General features: G+C 44.8%; 1 protein-coding gene across 8 annotated transcripts in view; it reads right to left on the bottom strand.

The window, feature by feature from the left end:
* NPNT (nephronectin) overlaps positions 1 to 11,872 on the bottom strand; it is an 87,064-nt gene extending 75,192 nt beyond the window's left edge. For all 8 annotated transcript variants that reach the window (XM_070433271.1, XM_070433285.1, XM_070433274.1 and 5 more), the window contains exons 1-2: positions 11,687 to 11,872; positions 9,464 to 9,564 (exon numbers count right to left, since the gene is read on the bottom strand). In XM_070433271.1, the coding sequence (XP_070289372.1) occupies positions 9,464 to 9,564; positions 11,687 to 11,757 (172 nt within the window). In that variant the 5' untranslated portion in view covers positions 11,758 to 11,872. The remainder of the gene's footprint in view (positions 1 to 9,463; positions 9,565 to 11,686) is intronic.
* Between the last annotated feature and the right edge of the window lie 4,039 nt (positions 11,873 to 15,911).

The following is a 15,911-nucleotide window of genomic DNA, read 5'->3' as shown; positions in this document are numbered from 1 at the left end:
GATGAGGGCATGTGCTGAGGGGTGGGAGTGGCCAGGGAGAGGTCAATGGGGGAAAAAGAAGACATATATAATACTTTATACAATGAAGAATTTTTTTAAAAAGTACAAATTGGTAATTACAAAACAGTCACAGGATGTAAAGTACAGCATAGTCAATATTTTAATAACTATGTATGGTGCCAGGTGGGTACTTGAAATATCAAAGGGGTCACGTTGTAAAGTATATGATTTTTAACCAGCATACTGCACACCTGAAACTAATACAAAGTAATTAAGAATATAATCTATAATTGAAAAACAATTAAAAATTGGGGAAAATGCATATAACATGAATTCTACAGATGTCTATTACATCTGCTATAATGAAAAAAGGGAGGGAAGGGGAAAGGGGGGAGAATACCAATATTTCTCAAAGCTTATCAAAAAGTTTTCAAGTAAAAAACCCAGTATTGTTGCTGGGGCCAGAAATGCCTCCTTAGTCCCAGTGTGGTTATGTGTGTGCACTTTCAAGCAGCATTGTACTATGGTGGGTGTTTTTGTTTTGTTTTTTAATCCTCACTCAAGGATATTTTTTCCATTGATTTTTTATTTATCCTTTAAAAGAACCAGCTCTTGGTTCTATTGACCTTTTGTATTGTGGTTTTTGTTTTGTTTTGTCTTATCTCTATGTCATTTATTTCCACTCTGATCTTTATTATTTCCTTCCATTACTCTGGGCTTTTCTTGTTGCTCTCTTTCTAGTTCTTTCAGTTGTTGGGTTAGGTAACTTATTACTATTTTTTCTTGTGTGTTTTTTTTTTTTTTTTTTTTTTTTTTTTTGAGGTAGACCTGTAGAGCTATGAACTTCCCTCTCAGGACTGCTTTCATTGTGTCCCATAGATTTTGGATTGTTGTGTTTACATCTTCATTTGTTTCCAGAATGTTTTTTGTTTCTTCTTTGATCTCTTTGGTAACCCATTCATTGTTTATTTAGTAGCATGCTATTTAGCCTCCATGTGTTTTATTATTTTTTATTGTTTTTATTGTAGTTGATATCTAATTTTATGCCATTTAGATCTAAGAAGATGCTTGAGATGATTTCAGTCTTCTTGAATTTGTAGAGACTTAGCCTGTGTCCTAATATGTGGTCTATCTTTGAAAATGTCCCATGTGCAGTTGAGAAGAATGTATATTCCTTAGCTTTGGGGTGGAATATTTCCATTGATTTTTGAAAGAGTGGAAGGGAGAGGGACAGAGAGAAACACTGATGTGAGAGAGACACATCGATTAGTTGACTTCCGCATGGCCCTGACCAGGGCCAGGAGCTTGCAATCAAAGTACATGCCCTTGACCAGAATCGAACCTGGGACTCTTCAGTCCACAGGCCCATGCTTTACCCACTGAGCCAAACTGGCTAGGGCCTATGACGGCTGTTCATGGACAAATCCAAGCAGCTGAATTTGCAGCAACTAGAGCACTTCCCTTCACTTGGCCTTACCTCCCAGCTTGGGCAGTACTAAAATTTCTAATCTATAAAGGTATGACATGCCCAGCTGAACTTTATGAACTTTGGAGATTCAGGTTTAGTGCTGAAAATCCTATATAATTAGTAGGTCTAAATAGTATTATATAAAGGTCAGTTCTAATGGGGGCAAAGAATGAAGGAACAAAGTAATTTCTGTGAACCTGAACTTTCAAGACTACACATGTTCAAAAACTACCTGTTTGCAAAGGTCAAACTTCTTCAGCACTGCTTTAGTTTGGAATTTGCATTCCAAGACCACTTGAAGTTGCCCAAAGTACATGGTGCTTTTAAATAACTTTCTCAAAGAAAGTGGTGTTTGAAAATTCTTAATCAAAAATTTCACACTGTTACCAGAGGGGTCAGGTGCAGGGAGGAGCAATTGGAAGAAGGCAGTCAAAAGATACAAACAATTATAAGATAAATAAGTACTAGGGATGGAATTACAACATGACTATATTTAACACTGCTGTATGCTATACGTGAAAGTCATTAAGAGAGTATATCCTAAGAGTTCTTATCACAAGAAAAATATATTTGTTCTTTTGTATCTACTATATGAGATGATGGATGTTAATTTATAGTCATTTCACTATATATATATATATATATATACACACACACACATATATATATATATATATATATATATATAATTCAAATCATTATGTTGTACACCTCATTATGTTGTACACCTTAAACTTCTACAATGCTGTATGTCAATTATATTTCAATAAAACTGGGGGAAAAGAATTACTAAATTGAACTGAAAAAAAAAAACACACCGAAATTTCACTTCTTAAGGATTTGGAGATTCAGGTTTAGTGCTGAAAATCCTATATAATAAAAGCCTAATATGCTAAGTGTCTGGTTGTCCGTTCAACCAATCAAAGCGTAATATGCTGCCGAAACCAGTTTGGCTCAGTGGATAGAACGTCGGCCTGCGGACTGAAAGGTCCCAGGTTCGATTCCGGTCAAGGGCATGTACCTGGGTTGCGGGCACATCCCCAGTAGGAGATGTGCAGGAGGCAGCTGATCGATGTTTCTGACTTTCTATCTCTCTCCCTTCCTCTCTGTAAAAAAATCAATAAAATATATTTTTTTTAAAAAAGCATAATATGCTAATGATATGCTAAGGCTGCTCAACTGCTCGCTATGATGTGCACTGACCACCAGGGGGCAGACAATCGATGGGTCGACCAGTCGCTATGATGTGTACTGATCACAAGGGGCAGACATTCTGATCAGTAGGTTAGCTTGCTGCTGGGGTCTAGCCAATCAGGACTGAGCAAGACAGGCTGGACATGCCCTAGAGCAGTGGTCGGCAAACTGTGGCTCACGAGCCACATGCGGCTCTTTGGCCCCTTGACTGTGGCTCTTACACAAAATACCGACTTCTGCACATGGGCCATGAAGTTTCAATCGCACTGTGCACGCACACCTGCACATGGTATTTTGTGGAAGAGCCACACTCAAGGGGCCAAAGAGCCACATGTGGCTCGGGAGCCGCAGCTCGCCTACCACAGCCCTAGAGCCCTCCCGCATCCCTCCCTGGCCCCGGTAGTGCACCAGTGGAGTCCCTCAGCCTGGCCGGCGCCCTCTCACAATCCAGGCTGAGGGACACCTCCTCCCCAACCCGACTGCACGAATTTTGAATTTCGTGCACCAGGCCTCTAGTAGTAATATGATTGTCCACCGCCTTGTTTTTATTCCTACCTAAAAAGGGAGAAGGCAAGTTCTGCATTCTTACCCCAAAACTAGAGGAAGCTGATTAACATTAAGGCAGCAAAGCCTGCCTGGCTGCATTAAGGTGGCCTCTCACTGTCTTCAACATTGCTCTGGGCAGCACAACCCACCTTGAGACTCCCAGTTACTCCTGGAGTCCATATAATTGTACGGATATAAAAAAGTTTCATCTATTGCAGGAGGCAGCCAATCAATGATCCTCTCCCATCATTGATGTTTCTGTCTCTCTCTCATTCCCCCCTCCTCTCTGAAATCAATACAAATACTTTTTAAAAGTTTCATCGATAAAATGCTAATTCATCTTCAATGGAGGTTGCCATAGTTCAGTTGTCAACTACAAATGGAAAGCAATTCACTAGAAATAACCTCTTTGATGGGGAACACTATGTATGGCCTTCAAAGCAGATTCCTACATTTCTTATTTACTCTTGATTGTGTTAAAGAAATGTTCAAAATGTAAATAATCAAAGGCATAATCTATATAATTTTGTGACTGGGGTATGAAATCAATCGCCAGTGTAGGAAGCAAAAATAAATTATGTTCCACTGACAAGGCCAAGTTACTAAGCCCAGATACAAGTAAGGAATTAAACATGAAATTTAAACATTTCATTTTCTTAATCAAAATTCTCTGCTTTAAACTAATAACTTTTTCATTTGAAATACAGAAGGAATTCAACAATTTGCTCATCATTCTTTCCAGTAATCCACAATCATTAGCCAGTAACATGGGTCATCCAACTGAAATTATATGACAACCCCAAAATAGCTTCAGAATGAATTACTGTCTCTCAGTCCCTATTTTGAACTAACCTATAAGTTACTAATCTATAAGTTTATCTAATATTGATAAGAATTCAAAAGTTGTACAGTTGTAGCCTTATTAACTTCAGTGAGAGGAAGGAGAAAATGAGGTTTAAAGCAAATAAAGCAGAGTCAAACTCTAGGTGTAGGTGTTATATCTTAAAAAAAAAAAAGAAAAAATATATGTGTTTTTATTGATTTTAGAGAGAAACATCAATGAGAGAAACATTAATCGGCTGCCTCCTGCACACCCCACACCAGGGATTGAGCCCACAACCCAGGCATGTGCCTTGACCAGGAATCCAACCTGCAACCTCTTGGTGCATGGGACGACTCTCAACCACTGAGCCACACTGGCAAGGCTAGGTATTATATCTTTCCAAAATCTCCAGAGAAACATAAAACATCTGCATTTTTGTCTGGTATTAAGTAATAATGATGCAAAACCACCCTAATCCACATAACTTCCTTCAGAAACCACAAATTGCTCACTGACAGCCAAAGAAGTCAGAAACTGAATAGTTTTATTGAAGCATGGAACTAGTTGTATTTTGAGTTTTTCTTTACTCTCCTGTAAAGCACTTTCAACAGAACTACTATTGTCAAAGCGACATATACAGCCAAATCTACAAATAAACAGTCAACCATCTAGATTAGAAATAGAGCCTATCTACTCTTTTCTACATTATGGAGTCATAGAAATCTGCTTAAAAAATAAGAAAACTGCAGCTCAGAAATGTAAACAGCTAATCTATAATAATAAAAGCATAATATGCTAATTAGACTGGACAGCCAAAGGACCTTCCGGACGACCTTCCAGACAAAGCTGGAGCTGCAAGGGCTGAGGCAAGCCCCTGCGGCTGTGAGGGCTGAAGGCCTTGCCCGAATTTCGTGCATCGGGCCTCCAGTCAGGTATAAAAGCCAGGACTGGACTCAGTTGTCCCCATTCGTCTAGAGCTTTTACTTAAGAATTGCTTCCAAGGCATACACAGCTTTGTAAAATAAAATATAGAAAAGGTCAATGGAGGGGAGGCAAGGGGGCATATGTAATACTTTCAACAATAAAGACTTTTTTAAAAAGTAAAATAAAACATACAAACCCTGAGAAATCTTCATTACAGAGATCTCCACTTGATAGGAGTAAAGAAATTGTTAAAATAATTCAAATGAACTGTGCCATTAGTATGATGGAAAAGTTAAGGAACAGAATGATTATAGAGCAAGAAACAAATGTTTTGGGAGTGATTAGGGGCTGTGTGCTGTAAATATGTAACCATCAGTGTGTTAGTGTTATGAACCTATTAAGAAAATTTTCCTTTACAACAAACAGCCACATCAATAGTCAATAAAGCCCAAGGCAAATAGAAAAAAACAAATTTTGAATTCTCACTACGTAGAGATCTGCTTATGAGTCAAGAAAACAAAACAAAGAAGCAAAGGACAGAAAGAAGGCAAGAGTATGGCCTCTAAAAGAACTGTGAAAACAGAACCTGCCTATTTCTGGAATAGTTCGTGCTTTCCCGGCTGGCGGGAATGCTGGGAGGGAGTGCTGGTGGCACAGGCAGGAAGCAGGAGGACAGCTCCTACGACTGTCTGGGAAGCATCTCTGATCCTTCCTTCCTCAGTCCCAGAGGGAAGGATGGGAATCTGGCTAACTGTGGCTTTGTGGCTAGACACAGTGAGCCAAGAGCGGAGGCTGAGCAAGGCTAGTGCCTGCAGTGCTCCTGGCCTCTCCATACAAGTCCGTGAAAAGGGGAAGTCAGTGGAAATGAAATGCAGCAGGTTTTGTGGAAATACACATATTTGACCCCATGAACACTGAGTTAAAACATCTCACGTTGCTCAACCAAGTGAAGTAAACAAGGACCACGGGGTCCCTTGCACTAGGGCGCGAGATCTGATAAATATTCAGTATGAGGGAACGGCCTCCCCAGCTTACAGACACAGTTTCTCCAGGATAAACTGGGAGGTTCTGGGTATAGGTAGGAATAGCTTCCTTTTGTTTTGCTGTGCTGATCTGAAGGAAAATCCAAAGTGAATTATTCAGAAAAAAAAAAAAAAAAACGAGAACCAGGGCACCTCTGATAAGGAAGGGCTCCTATGAGAAAGAACGCTGAGATTATCTAAGGGTCAGAAAGGCAAAAACATGTTTCATGTTAATTTCCCAGAAGCTTCTTGGAATTTTTATAGGTAATCCATTACCAGATGTATCTGTTGAAGAATAGCAAGGCATTGTCCTTGAATAAATATCTTGACAAAGGTTTAAATTTCACAGAAACTTGCTGTAAAAGCTAATCAGAGTTTTCCATGTGTCCCTAACAAGCCTCTTTGGGGGCAGTTCTTCCCACTTTGAGCTGACCTCTCACCCCTGCATTCCTCTACCTGTTTATAGCAAAACAAAGACAGCCGGTTCTCTGAACTGACAAGAGTCATTTGGACCATCTGAGATTCTGGAAAAATAAAACACACACACAAGGGAACATCCATCTTTGAACTCATTTTTACCACTTTGCCATCTCCAATATTAATGGTAAAGATCCATCTGGCCCTTTGTAATTTAAAGGCTTTTTATTTTATTGCAACAGAGAACCTTGGAACCATTTTTTATTTTGGCAGTAAAAATGCAACATACATACATCACGCCTCAAGAACAAAGAATCGGCTAGCATGGGAACATCCCATCTCACAACACTGTTTCAATGGCAATATTCCTTTACATTTCTTTAAATTCACCAAACACATCCATAGTATTTATTCTGTGCTAGCAGCAGTTGAAGTGCTTTATAAATAACTTTTTACGCCTCTTTGTTCTGGTTATATCTAAGAGGTGTACCTATGAGATACTATACTATTTCCGATCCATTTTGGAGATGAGAAGAATAAAGCACAGAGAGACTGAATGACTTGTTCAAGGTCACACAGCTCATTAGAGGCAGAAGTAATTGGAACCCAGGCGGTCATGCTCCAGAGTCCATGTTCCCCTTCATGATTCTGCCTCTTGAACTTTCACCAAATCTAAATTAAGAGGAACTGTGGTTTGTGCCGGATCACCTTAGAGATTTTATAACATTATCATTTCAATATTTAAACTCATGCCATGTTGCAGCTTTCTCAGATTCTTGAGGAACAGCAAGAAGGAAAAGATAAATACTATCAAATACTATATTTGACTACTTTCAATCTTTTGGAAACAAAATGAAGGCATAGAAAATAATAAAATAGCACCCTGGATTTGCTGGGAAAGCTACTATGTAAAAAGTGACTCTTAGCAGGTTTAAATTTTGTAATGCCGCTGAAATTTTGAAAGGCCTTTACGCTCATTCAACTTCAGAATCACCACGCTGGCGCAGACGAGGGGAAATTTAACTACATGGCAAAGAGACATAGCACGGCTCCTCAGGGTTCTTTCTGGGGAATACCTCTAAGAGACTGAAGAGTTTTCTCCTCGGAATTCTTTTATCACATCTGGCAGAGTGCTCTGCCCTCCTCCGCCTCTGCCCACTGCTTGGCACTCTGCCTTCAGGGAAGGTCACTCCACTGTGCTCAGGGCCTCCCGCCAGCGCAGCCTTGTCCTAGGTGGGGCTGGGGGGCTGTGCACTCCCCAAACCACTTCAGCATTTCCTTTGGGAGCGTCCTGAAAATTAAGGCAGCAAAGGAGGAGGAAACTATCTCCATTCCTGCAAAGAAACTACTCATTTTTCATCTGGAAAAGGTGCCTGTTTTGGGCCAAGAAAAAGGTACACTCTTCCCCCTTTGATTTTCAAAGCCGATTGCTCTTCAAATTCCACACCTGTGGCCTCCAGCTGTGCAAATACTTCTAAAGGAGGTAAAATTGGCAGAAGACTATATCCCATCAGCTACCATTCTTCTTTAAGACCATCTTCCCTTAAAAAACAATGTTGAGTAAAATAAGCGGGGGGGGGGGGGGGGGGGGGGGGGGGGCGGGGCGGGGGGTGGACGCACAACAGCTTTGCCTAGTTCTTTTGTTTACTGGAAACTGGAGTTACCAGCATCTCCCTTTATAATAGAATGTAATGGCCCAGCTGTGCAAAAAGTCTGGCCCAGTGGCTTGCAGATAGCAGGTAGACAAACATTAGTCCCGTTTACCTTTCCATCCCTAAACAGAGATGTCAGCCTGTGCATGCAATTAGAGAGTCATCCTGTGACTGTCCCTCTCCCTCCTCAGAGAGTTCAGGATAGACATCACATGCAATTCTCAAAGACTGAAACCGCCAAGGGAATACCTAACTTTAATTTACTTAGAGTAAATTTAATTTGCTTAAAGTGAACTTAAATTTACTCTTCACATTACCAACACGTTTCTAAGGCAAGCTCCTCCCCTTCCAGCTCCAGCTTTCGTAACTACCCTTCTCTATTCTTTTCAGGCCCTTTCTTATTAGCAGTAAAACACTGGGATATATAGAACCCACTTTTGTCCCCATCATCTCAACAGACCTGCCCACCTAGTACTCTAAAGATGCTCCTGAAATTTACTTATTTGTGGGTGCTTTGTGTGTGGGGGGTGTTTGTTTTTTGTTTGTTTGTGTGGGGTTTTTTTTTGCAGGAGAGTGAGATATAATTTTGAAATCCAGAAAAAATACTGGGAACAAATTTTTCCAACTTTTGTGCTGTAGCTTTGATTTTTACCATAAAAATATCCATTTGTGCCCTAGCCGGTTTGACTCAGTGAACAGAGTGTCGGCCTGTGGACTGAAGAGTCCTGAGTTTGATTCAATCAAGAGCACCTGCCTGGGTTGTGGGCTCCATTCCCAGTAGGGGGTGTGCAGGAGGCAGCTGATCAATGATATTCCTATCTATCTCTCCTTTTCCCTTTCTCTCTGAAATCAATAAAAATATATTAAAAATATTCATTTGTGATCAAGGAAAAGGTAAAAATTAATGTTTTGACTTGACACTTATTACATGATTACTTAAAGAACTTAAAAATGATGCCTTTTTCAGAGGTATTATTTGATTATACTGGGTGGTCCATTTAGAACACAGTCAACAGTCAATACAACCTCACTTCAAAAAAAAGAGGCCTCTTTACACAACAGCTATGGTAAGGATTTTATACCTTAAGTTTATTTAGTGTAAATACAGTCTAGACTCATTATCTTACCCCCATCTCAGAGCCTGCAGCAAAGAAGAGAGTGAGCCTGGTCAGAAAACTGAAGCAGGAGAGATGGGGACAGATGCTGAAATGAGCACCCTGTGAGTCACACAACTGGCTCCTTACAGATGGCTCAGGCTGGAAGGAGGCAGCGCCTGGGACAGGAACGGAAAACTCCCATGTCAGAACCATACCGCCAAGCCCTGCTTGCCGTGAGCCTCTGGTGTGCAGAGTGAAGCCTGGAATGAGGGTGGAGCCCCCCTCCTAGGGAGCTGAAGTCCCCAGGTGATGATACTCACGCTGACAGTGTCCCCAGGACTGGCGGGCCCAGCCCCAGCAGCAGTCGATCCTCCCACCATAACGACACAGGCCAATGGACGACACTATTTGCCTGGGCCACCTATCAAACAAAAAGATTCAAAATAAATAAAGACACTTTTGAAATTAAAAATAATTTCCCCTTTGTCATTATTTTAGAAAATAATTAAATATCACACACATACACCCACACGAACTCCTTCATTCCTGCAGAATTTAAGGATTAAAACACCTTCAGGGAAATAGTTCTGCAATGAAGTAATTTCAAATTTCAGACAGTTAAACACACACACAACACACAAGAGTAGGGGGAAAGGGTGGGGAAGATCCTTTCTTAAATGGAAATAGCACCAGCTAAAACCAAGATTTCTCAAGGCTGCCACTCTCAGGGTGGTTTCTGAAGCTTGAAATAAAACAGATTCCTCATGGACCCACACCTATGCGTGTGTGTGGGGGGGGGGGGGGAGGTGGGGGGGGGGGCACGGTTTTGACTGATTCCCCATAAACTGAAAAGTATTAAGACATGTCAAAGTGGAAAGAAAACAATCTCTGCCTTATATAAAAGGAAGATGTGGGAAGGGGCAGAGAGAGGGGAGGAAGCTCCCACAAAATCTAACAGAACTCTTGCGAGATAGAACTCTTTGGCAGAAAAAGTTCCCAGGGGGAAAAAATGTACTAGAAAAATAAGCCTAAATAAAACCAAGGGAGCTGAGAGGGCAGCTAACATCTCAACTGTTCTTGTGGTGTGAAACTTTCCAGCATGAACAACTCATGTTATCTTCCTCTCCAACCTAAGTAAGGGCTAAAGAAAGTATTCAATTTCAGGATACTGATTTATCCCCCAGATTCCACTTTGGCACCTTCTTTGGTGAAATGTTTCCTTGTTTGGACACTTAAATGCCCCCCCCCGCCCCCCAAGAGGATCAATATTTTCACTGGCTGTTTTAGACATCTTTATAAACTACGTTATCATCTTAAACTTACTCATGTGATGCCCTTCTTGTTACAAATGTGTCTGCAAGAAACGCACAACATACCCGAATGTGGGCAAAGAACTGATTTTAAAACCGTAAAATACCCTGGCCCCTGCCCGTGTTTTTTATTAGCCTTTTCTTCCCCCCCCGCCCCCCCCCCCCCCCCCAACTCCCAAGCCCATAATACAAAATAACCCCGAACTTTCTCTTTCCACCGACCAGGTGGTAAACAAGCGGTTGCGCTCCACTGGTTCCCTTCCGTTCCCCTCCAGGTACAAGAAAGCCAATCAATCGTGGAATTGATGGGTTCCAAGATGGCAAGTAAAACAGGTGCGGCAGTCTTCAGGGCAGCCCAGGGAGCTGATTGGCGGGTGGGGGTCGCCCAGCGAGAGCCGCTGGATAGCAATGCGGCCCCGGTGAAGCTCTCTCTCTCTCTGCGGGAGCAGCAGCGATCTGCGCCCAGGCGAGTCTGGTGTGTAACTGCACGGAGATGGGGTAACCGTGCACGCCCTCCCGACACACACACACACACACACACTCGCGGAGCGCACCCCGCGGCGGCCGGGGAGAGGGTGCCGCACTCCCGGCGGGGGGACGGGCTGAGTGACAACGGAGACGGAGTCTGGTTGTTGGGACCTGTCAGAGCACGTCGGAATCAGGCTCGCCCCAGGTCTCCGCGCCGTGTGTGCGCGCGGAGCGGCCCCCTCTTCCCCCCGCCCCCCCCCCCCCCAACCTCAGTCCTTATTTTGAGTCCTAGAAAACCAAGTGGGAAGGCAAACAGGTCCCCCCTGGAAACCCAGTGGCTCCCTTGCCGCCATCCTTGATGTGAGCGGCCCTGACAGCTCCAAGCCGGGATTTGGCCCCGGCCACGGGGAAGTTTCCCCACTGTAGAGCCTTCTAAAGCAAGAGCCAGAGACCCCCGACCAAGGGATGTCCCGCGCGTCCCCTCCGCCCAGCGGCCGACCCGCGCGCCCTCAGAAGCGAGATGTCGGGCTCGAGCCTCCCTTCACCCCCAGCCCGGGTCCCCGAGCCTGTGGCCGCGGCTGGAGCCCTCCGGGTGGAGAGAGCGGCTCGACGGTTCTCTCCCTGCCGAGGGGATGCGGTGGCCCAGCTGCTGGACAGGGAGACGCCTCTGTGACCGCGCCTCCGCGCCGGGAGAGGGGACCGCGGGCCGGAGGGGGTTCGCGTGGGAAAGGAGGCGGCGGGGAGGTCGCCCCGGGGCCAACTCACCTCCCGTCGAATTCGGCGGCCGCCGGCAGGTAGAGAGCGGAGCCGAGCACCAGCGCCAGGAAGAGATCCATGTCGGCGGCGGCGGCGCGCGGGAACCCGGTTGGGGTGGTGGGTGCGGAGGGAAGGCGCGCTCGCCTCCTCGCCGCCCCAGGCGCTGCGGCCGCCGCGGAGCTGCTGCCACCCTCGGAGGAGAGCGGCGCGGCGCGCTGCCCGAGTAGGTCTGCCGCGCGGCGCCCGGAGCCCCTCCGGCTCCCTCCCCGCGAGGGAGGCGCTGCAGGGGGAGCCGCGCCGCCTGCGGGGAGGGGCGGGGGGCGCGCGTGCGCTCCACTCGCCGCCCTGTCGGCCCGCGGCGCGGGGTGAGGGGTGAGGGCTCCGGGCCCCGCCGCGGGAAGCTGGCGGGCGGGGGCGCCCGGGAAGGCAGCGTCTCTTGGGGGCCAGCCAAGCGGGGCGAGCGCCAGGCTGGGAGGCACGCCCCGCGCCCGGCCTGGACCGGGAAAGCTGGGCGCTCAGGAGGAAAGGGGCCCGGGCGGCGCTGCGCCCTCGGCGTGTCCCGCCCCAGCAGGTGGCGGCCGCAGCCGAGAGCAGTAGCTTTCCCCCGACGGCTGAGAGGTGAGGGAGCAGAGAGGTTTATGGGGCTGGAGCGGAGCACCACCGTCGGCATTTGGTGAAACCACAGCACGCCTTGGACAGATTAGCAAAGGCAAACTCCTGGGGTCTGCTCCTCCCACATAGTTGGCAAAGGCATATTTTTTATTTTGTAACCAACCGAAGGAAAGGTTTGGCTCGCCAGTCGGTTTTTGAAGAAGAAACGTGTAGACTTTCTACCTCTGCCAGCTCAACTGAGCACATTAGAAGGATGGCGACGGCTGCCCCTCCGGGGCCACGTGCCCGCCGGAGGGGAAGGCGGTTACTACTTGGCAGTCTTGTGGTGCCTGGTCCTGCAGTGATCATTGAGAAACCATTTTAATCAATCACTGCTCCGCTGTGGCAGAGTAAAATGCATTGTGCTAAAGGACTGCTCAAATGGGAACACGGCAATGATTGTCCTAAACTGCACGTTTAACACATCAGTCCAATCCCTACCCCGAAATACTCCCAGGGCAGTGATCTGCCAGCTTCCATACCTCTCAGACCCAATCTCTTTTCTCCTAATCCTTGCCTTTCTAGGACATTCCAGGCATGCCCCTGCCTTAGGGCCCTTGACCAACTGTTACTTCTCTCCGGACACAGATGTCTGCATGGCTCACATTCTCACTTCATTCCCGTCTTTGCTCAAATGTCACCTCTTTGAGGAGGCCAACCTTGACCACCCTATTTAAAGCTGCAGCCTGCCCCCTCCTCATGCCCCCTACCTGTTCTACTTTGTTTCCCCCCACCCCCCATACCTCGAATCCCATAGTTTCCTACATAATTTGTTTATTTCTCCTTTTTGTAGGTTTCCTTTCTGCTAGAATGCAAACTCTGCAAGGACAAGCTTCTTTGTTGGGTGCATAGAACAGTGCCTGGCAAATAGCAAGTGTTCATCAACATTTATTGAATGGGTTTGTTACATGACAAACTTTTTTCCCCATCTTTATTTTCTCTTTGAGGTTTCTCAACTTCACATTTTTAATGGAAAGTTTTGTGGCAGAATGACCTCACTATCCTGACCTCTTAGTGTGTATAAAAACAGGGAATTTTCTTTGAGAAAAGGAAAAATAATGGTTTCAACTTAAACGACTCTTTGATTTCCAAGTTGTTTTCTGTTAGCAAAACAAGTTTCTATTTTAATCTCAGGAAATATCCATGCCAATTCAGGCTTGGGACATTATTTTAGGCAAACAGCTTGGTGTCATCCATTTCAGATCTTTCTAATGCAGTCCAAAAATGTAGGAGTCAAAATATTTTTTTTTTGCAGAAAATCAAATTTTTGTAAGTGTACTGTGGGCTCGGTTCCAGGCTCCAGTGGCTACTCCTTAGCCATTTTCTTTGTTTATTGGTTCCTGGATTTGGATTTGCAAATAAGCCTCAGCAAAGGAATGGGTGATTAGGGAGAAGAGGCTAACCTACTGGCTAAAAACTGGAGATAGAAGGAGAAGAAAAACAGTGGTGGGTGAAAACAGGACTGCTCTGGAACAAAAGGGCAGTGCCCCATCTGCGTGCCTCTCTTATTTGTCCTTATCTTTTCTTGGGCCTAGAAAACAGTCCATCTTCCTTCTTCATTTGGACACTCTCCACTTATCCTTTGAGTCCAAGCTTAGCTGACACTGCCCAGGGAAGCCCTTTGATTCTTTGCTTGGTTGAGCTTCCTGTGGTATGTGCTTCTACAACCCTATGCATTTTCTGGAGTAACTCTTAATGCACAGTTATAATTGCTTCTCTACCAGTCTAGTTTCTCCTGAGACACTAATATAACCAATAGGAGGGCAAGGGTAGCTGTCACTCTATCCCTTGTGCTTGACACAAGGCTTAAAAATCAGCAACTATTAAATATAGGTTATTCCAAAAAATGTATGCACACTCTGAATAATTATTATTTCCAGTGGGTTAAATCTAAAAAGAAAGAAACATTGAGTTATCAGAACAAGGTATATATACATTTTTGAGGGGTACCGTGTAGGTTGAAGTAGGTTGGATTGAATTCTGCCTGGTGAACTGTAGCTTCTCCCTTGGGTGAGCTGTAGCTGATTATATCTGTTTTTGTTGAATCATGGAATGAGGAGACCCTAAAGGAATTCCATGTTCTACCTGGTTAATATGCTGCTCTTATGGCCACCAGTGATCATTCCAAAAAAGAGGTGGAGTTCCCAAGCAGTGACATTTCACTATCTGTCTTAAAAACAAACAAGAACCAAATCAAAACAACTTGCTTTTTGCCCTGCTGGCATAGCTCAGTGGTTAAGCATCGACCTATGAACCAGGAAGTCACTGTTCCATTCCTGGTCAGGGCACATGCCCGGGTTGTGGGCTCCATCCCCAGTGGGGTTTGTGCAGGAGGCAGTGATCAATGATTCTCTTTCACCATTGATCTCTCTCTCTCTCTCTCTCTCTCTCTCTCTCTCCCCCTTCTTCCCTTCCTTCCTCCCTGAAATCAATTAAAAAATGTATTAATTTTTAGCAATATTTGTACTTTTCCAGTAGGACAACCTTTTGGTTAGGTTTCATGCCAGGTAATGCCACCTTGCAAGTAGTAATCTTGATTTTTCTCTCACACAAATAATTATCTATCACTGGTCATAATATGATACAGATAAGCAACAACATAAAACCAAACAAACACAACTTCAAACACTTGGGGATTAGAAGCTCTTAATTATTTAGTCTTTTCCCCCCCTCACAAATATTTGTTGAGAGCCTGCAATGCACTGGCCATTTCAAGGTGCTGGGATTTAGCTGGGAGCAAGACAAGGCTGTGCCCTGAAAGAGTTGACATGGCAGTGGGGGGGACAGAACGGTAGGTATGATGACGACAGGGTCAAGGTGTAAAGAGAAGGTAAAGGAAGGATAAGGTGATAAAAAATGATGGGGTATGATTTTAGACGGGGTGATTTGATCACTCCTGGGGAAGAGACAGTTGAGCAGAGACTGAATGTAGTGAGGGTGGGGGAGGTATCAGGGCAGGAGGGTGAGAGATGTGTTCTCTCTATCAAGTTTTCTTAGCTATTGTCTTACTAACCATTAAGCAAATCCTGCCGCCGCCCCCCCCCGACCCCCCACCTGCTGCCCCTGTCCCCAGTGCAGTAGCCCAGGGATAGACCTACTGCTTTAAAAACTCTTATCAGCTACTAGAAGGATAAGGAACACACAGCTGCTGTTCACAGTAATTCCGACTCCCAGCTGAGCAAGAATTATGGAGTTTCTCTGCTCTGGCGGTGGAGGAAGCCTGTGGTCAAATAGTCAGGTCACCCCTGCTTGTATGCCTTGACCATTAATCTTGCAGAGCCACATCAGAAGTGACTGTTGGAACATATGCCTTCCTTGGGGGCTGTATATCATCGCCAGTTCTTTTTCTGCTGGTATGAATGTAAAGTCCTGACTGTTGCTTTAAAGAGCTAATAGAGACAGGCATTTTCAGGCCAGACTCAAGGTTTCTGTGGCTACGAGATATCCGTAAAACCCTGATAGGCTTTTGATCTAATTGCTTCCAGTCAGTTTTTTGTGCAGATAACCAAATGCAAAGTCTTCTGGTGCTAGTTTGAAGCCTGCTTTATTTCTTTGCTACCATGTGTCTATACCTTACTCTTTC

The sequence above is a fragment of the Myotis yumanensis genome, unplaced genomic scaffold (genome assembly GCF_028538775.1).
Source record: "Myotis yumanensis isolate MYYU_CA2020_CCGP unplaced genomic scaffold, mMyoYum1.0.hap1 SCAF_1, whole genome shotgun sequence".
Classification (NCBI taxonomy): domain Eukaryota; kingdom Metazoa; phylum Chordata; class Mammalia; order Chiroptera; family Vespertilionidae; genus Myotis; species Myotis yumanensis.
This window is presented reverse-complemented; position numbering and strand designations above follow the sequence as displayed.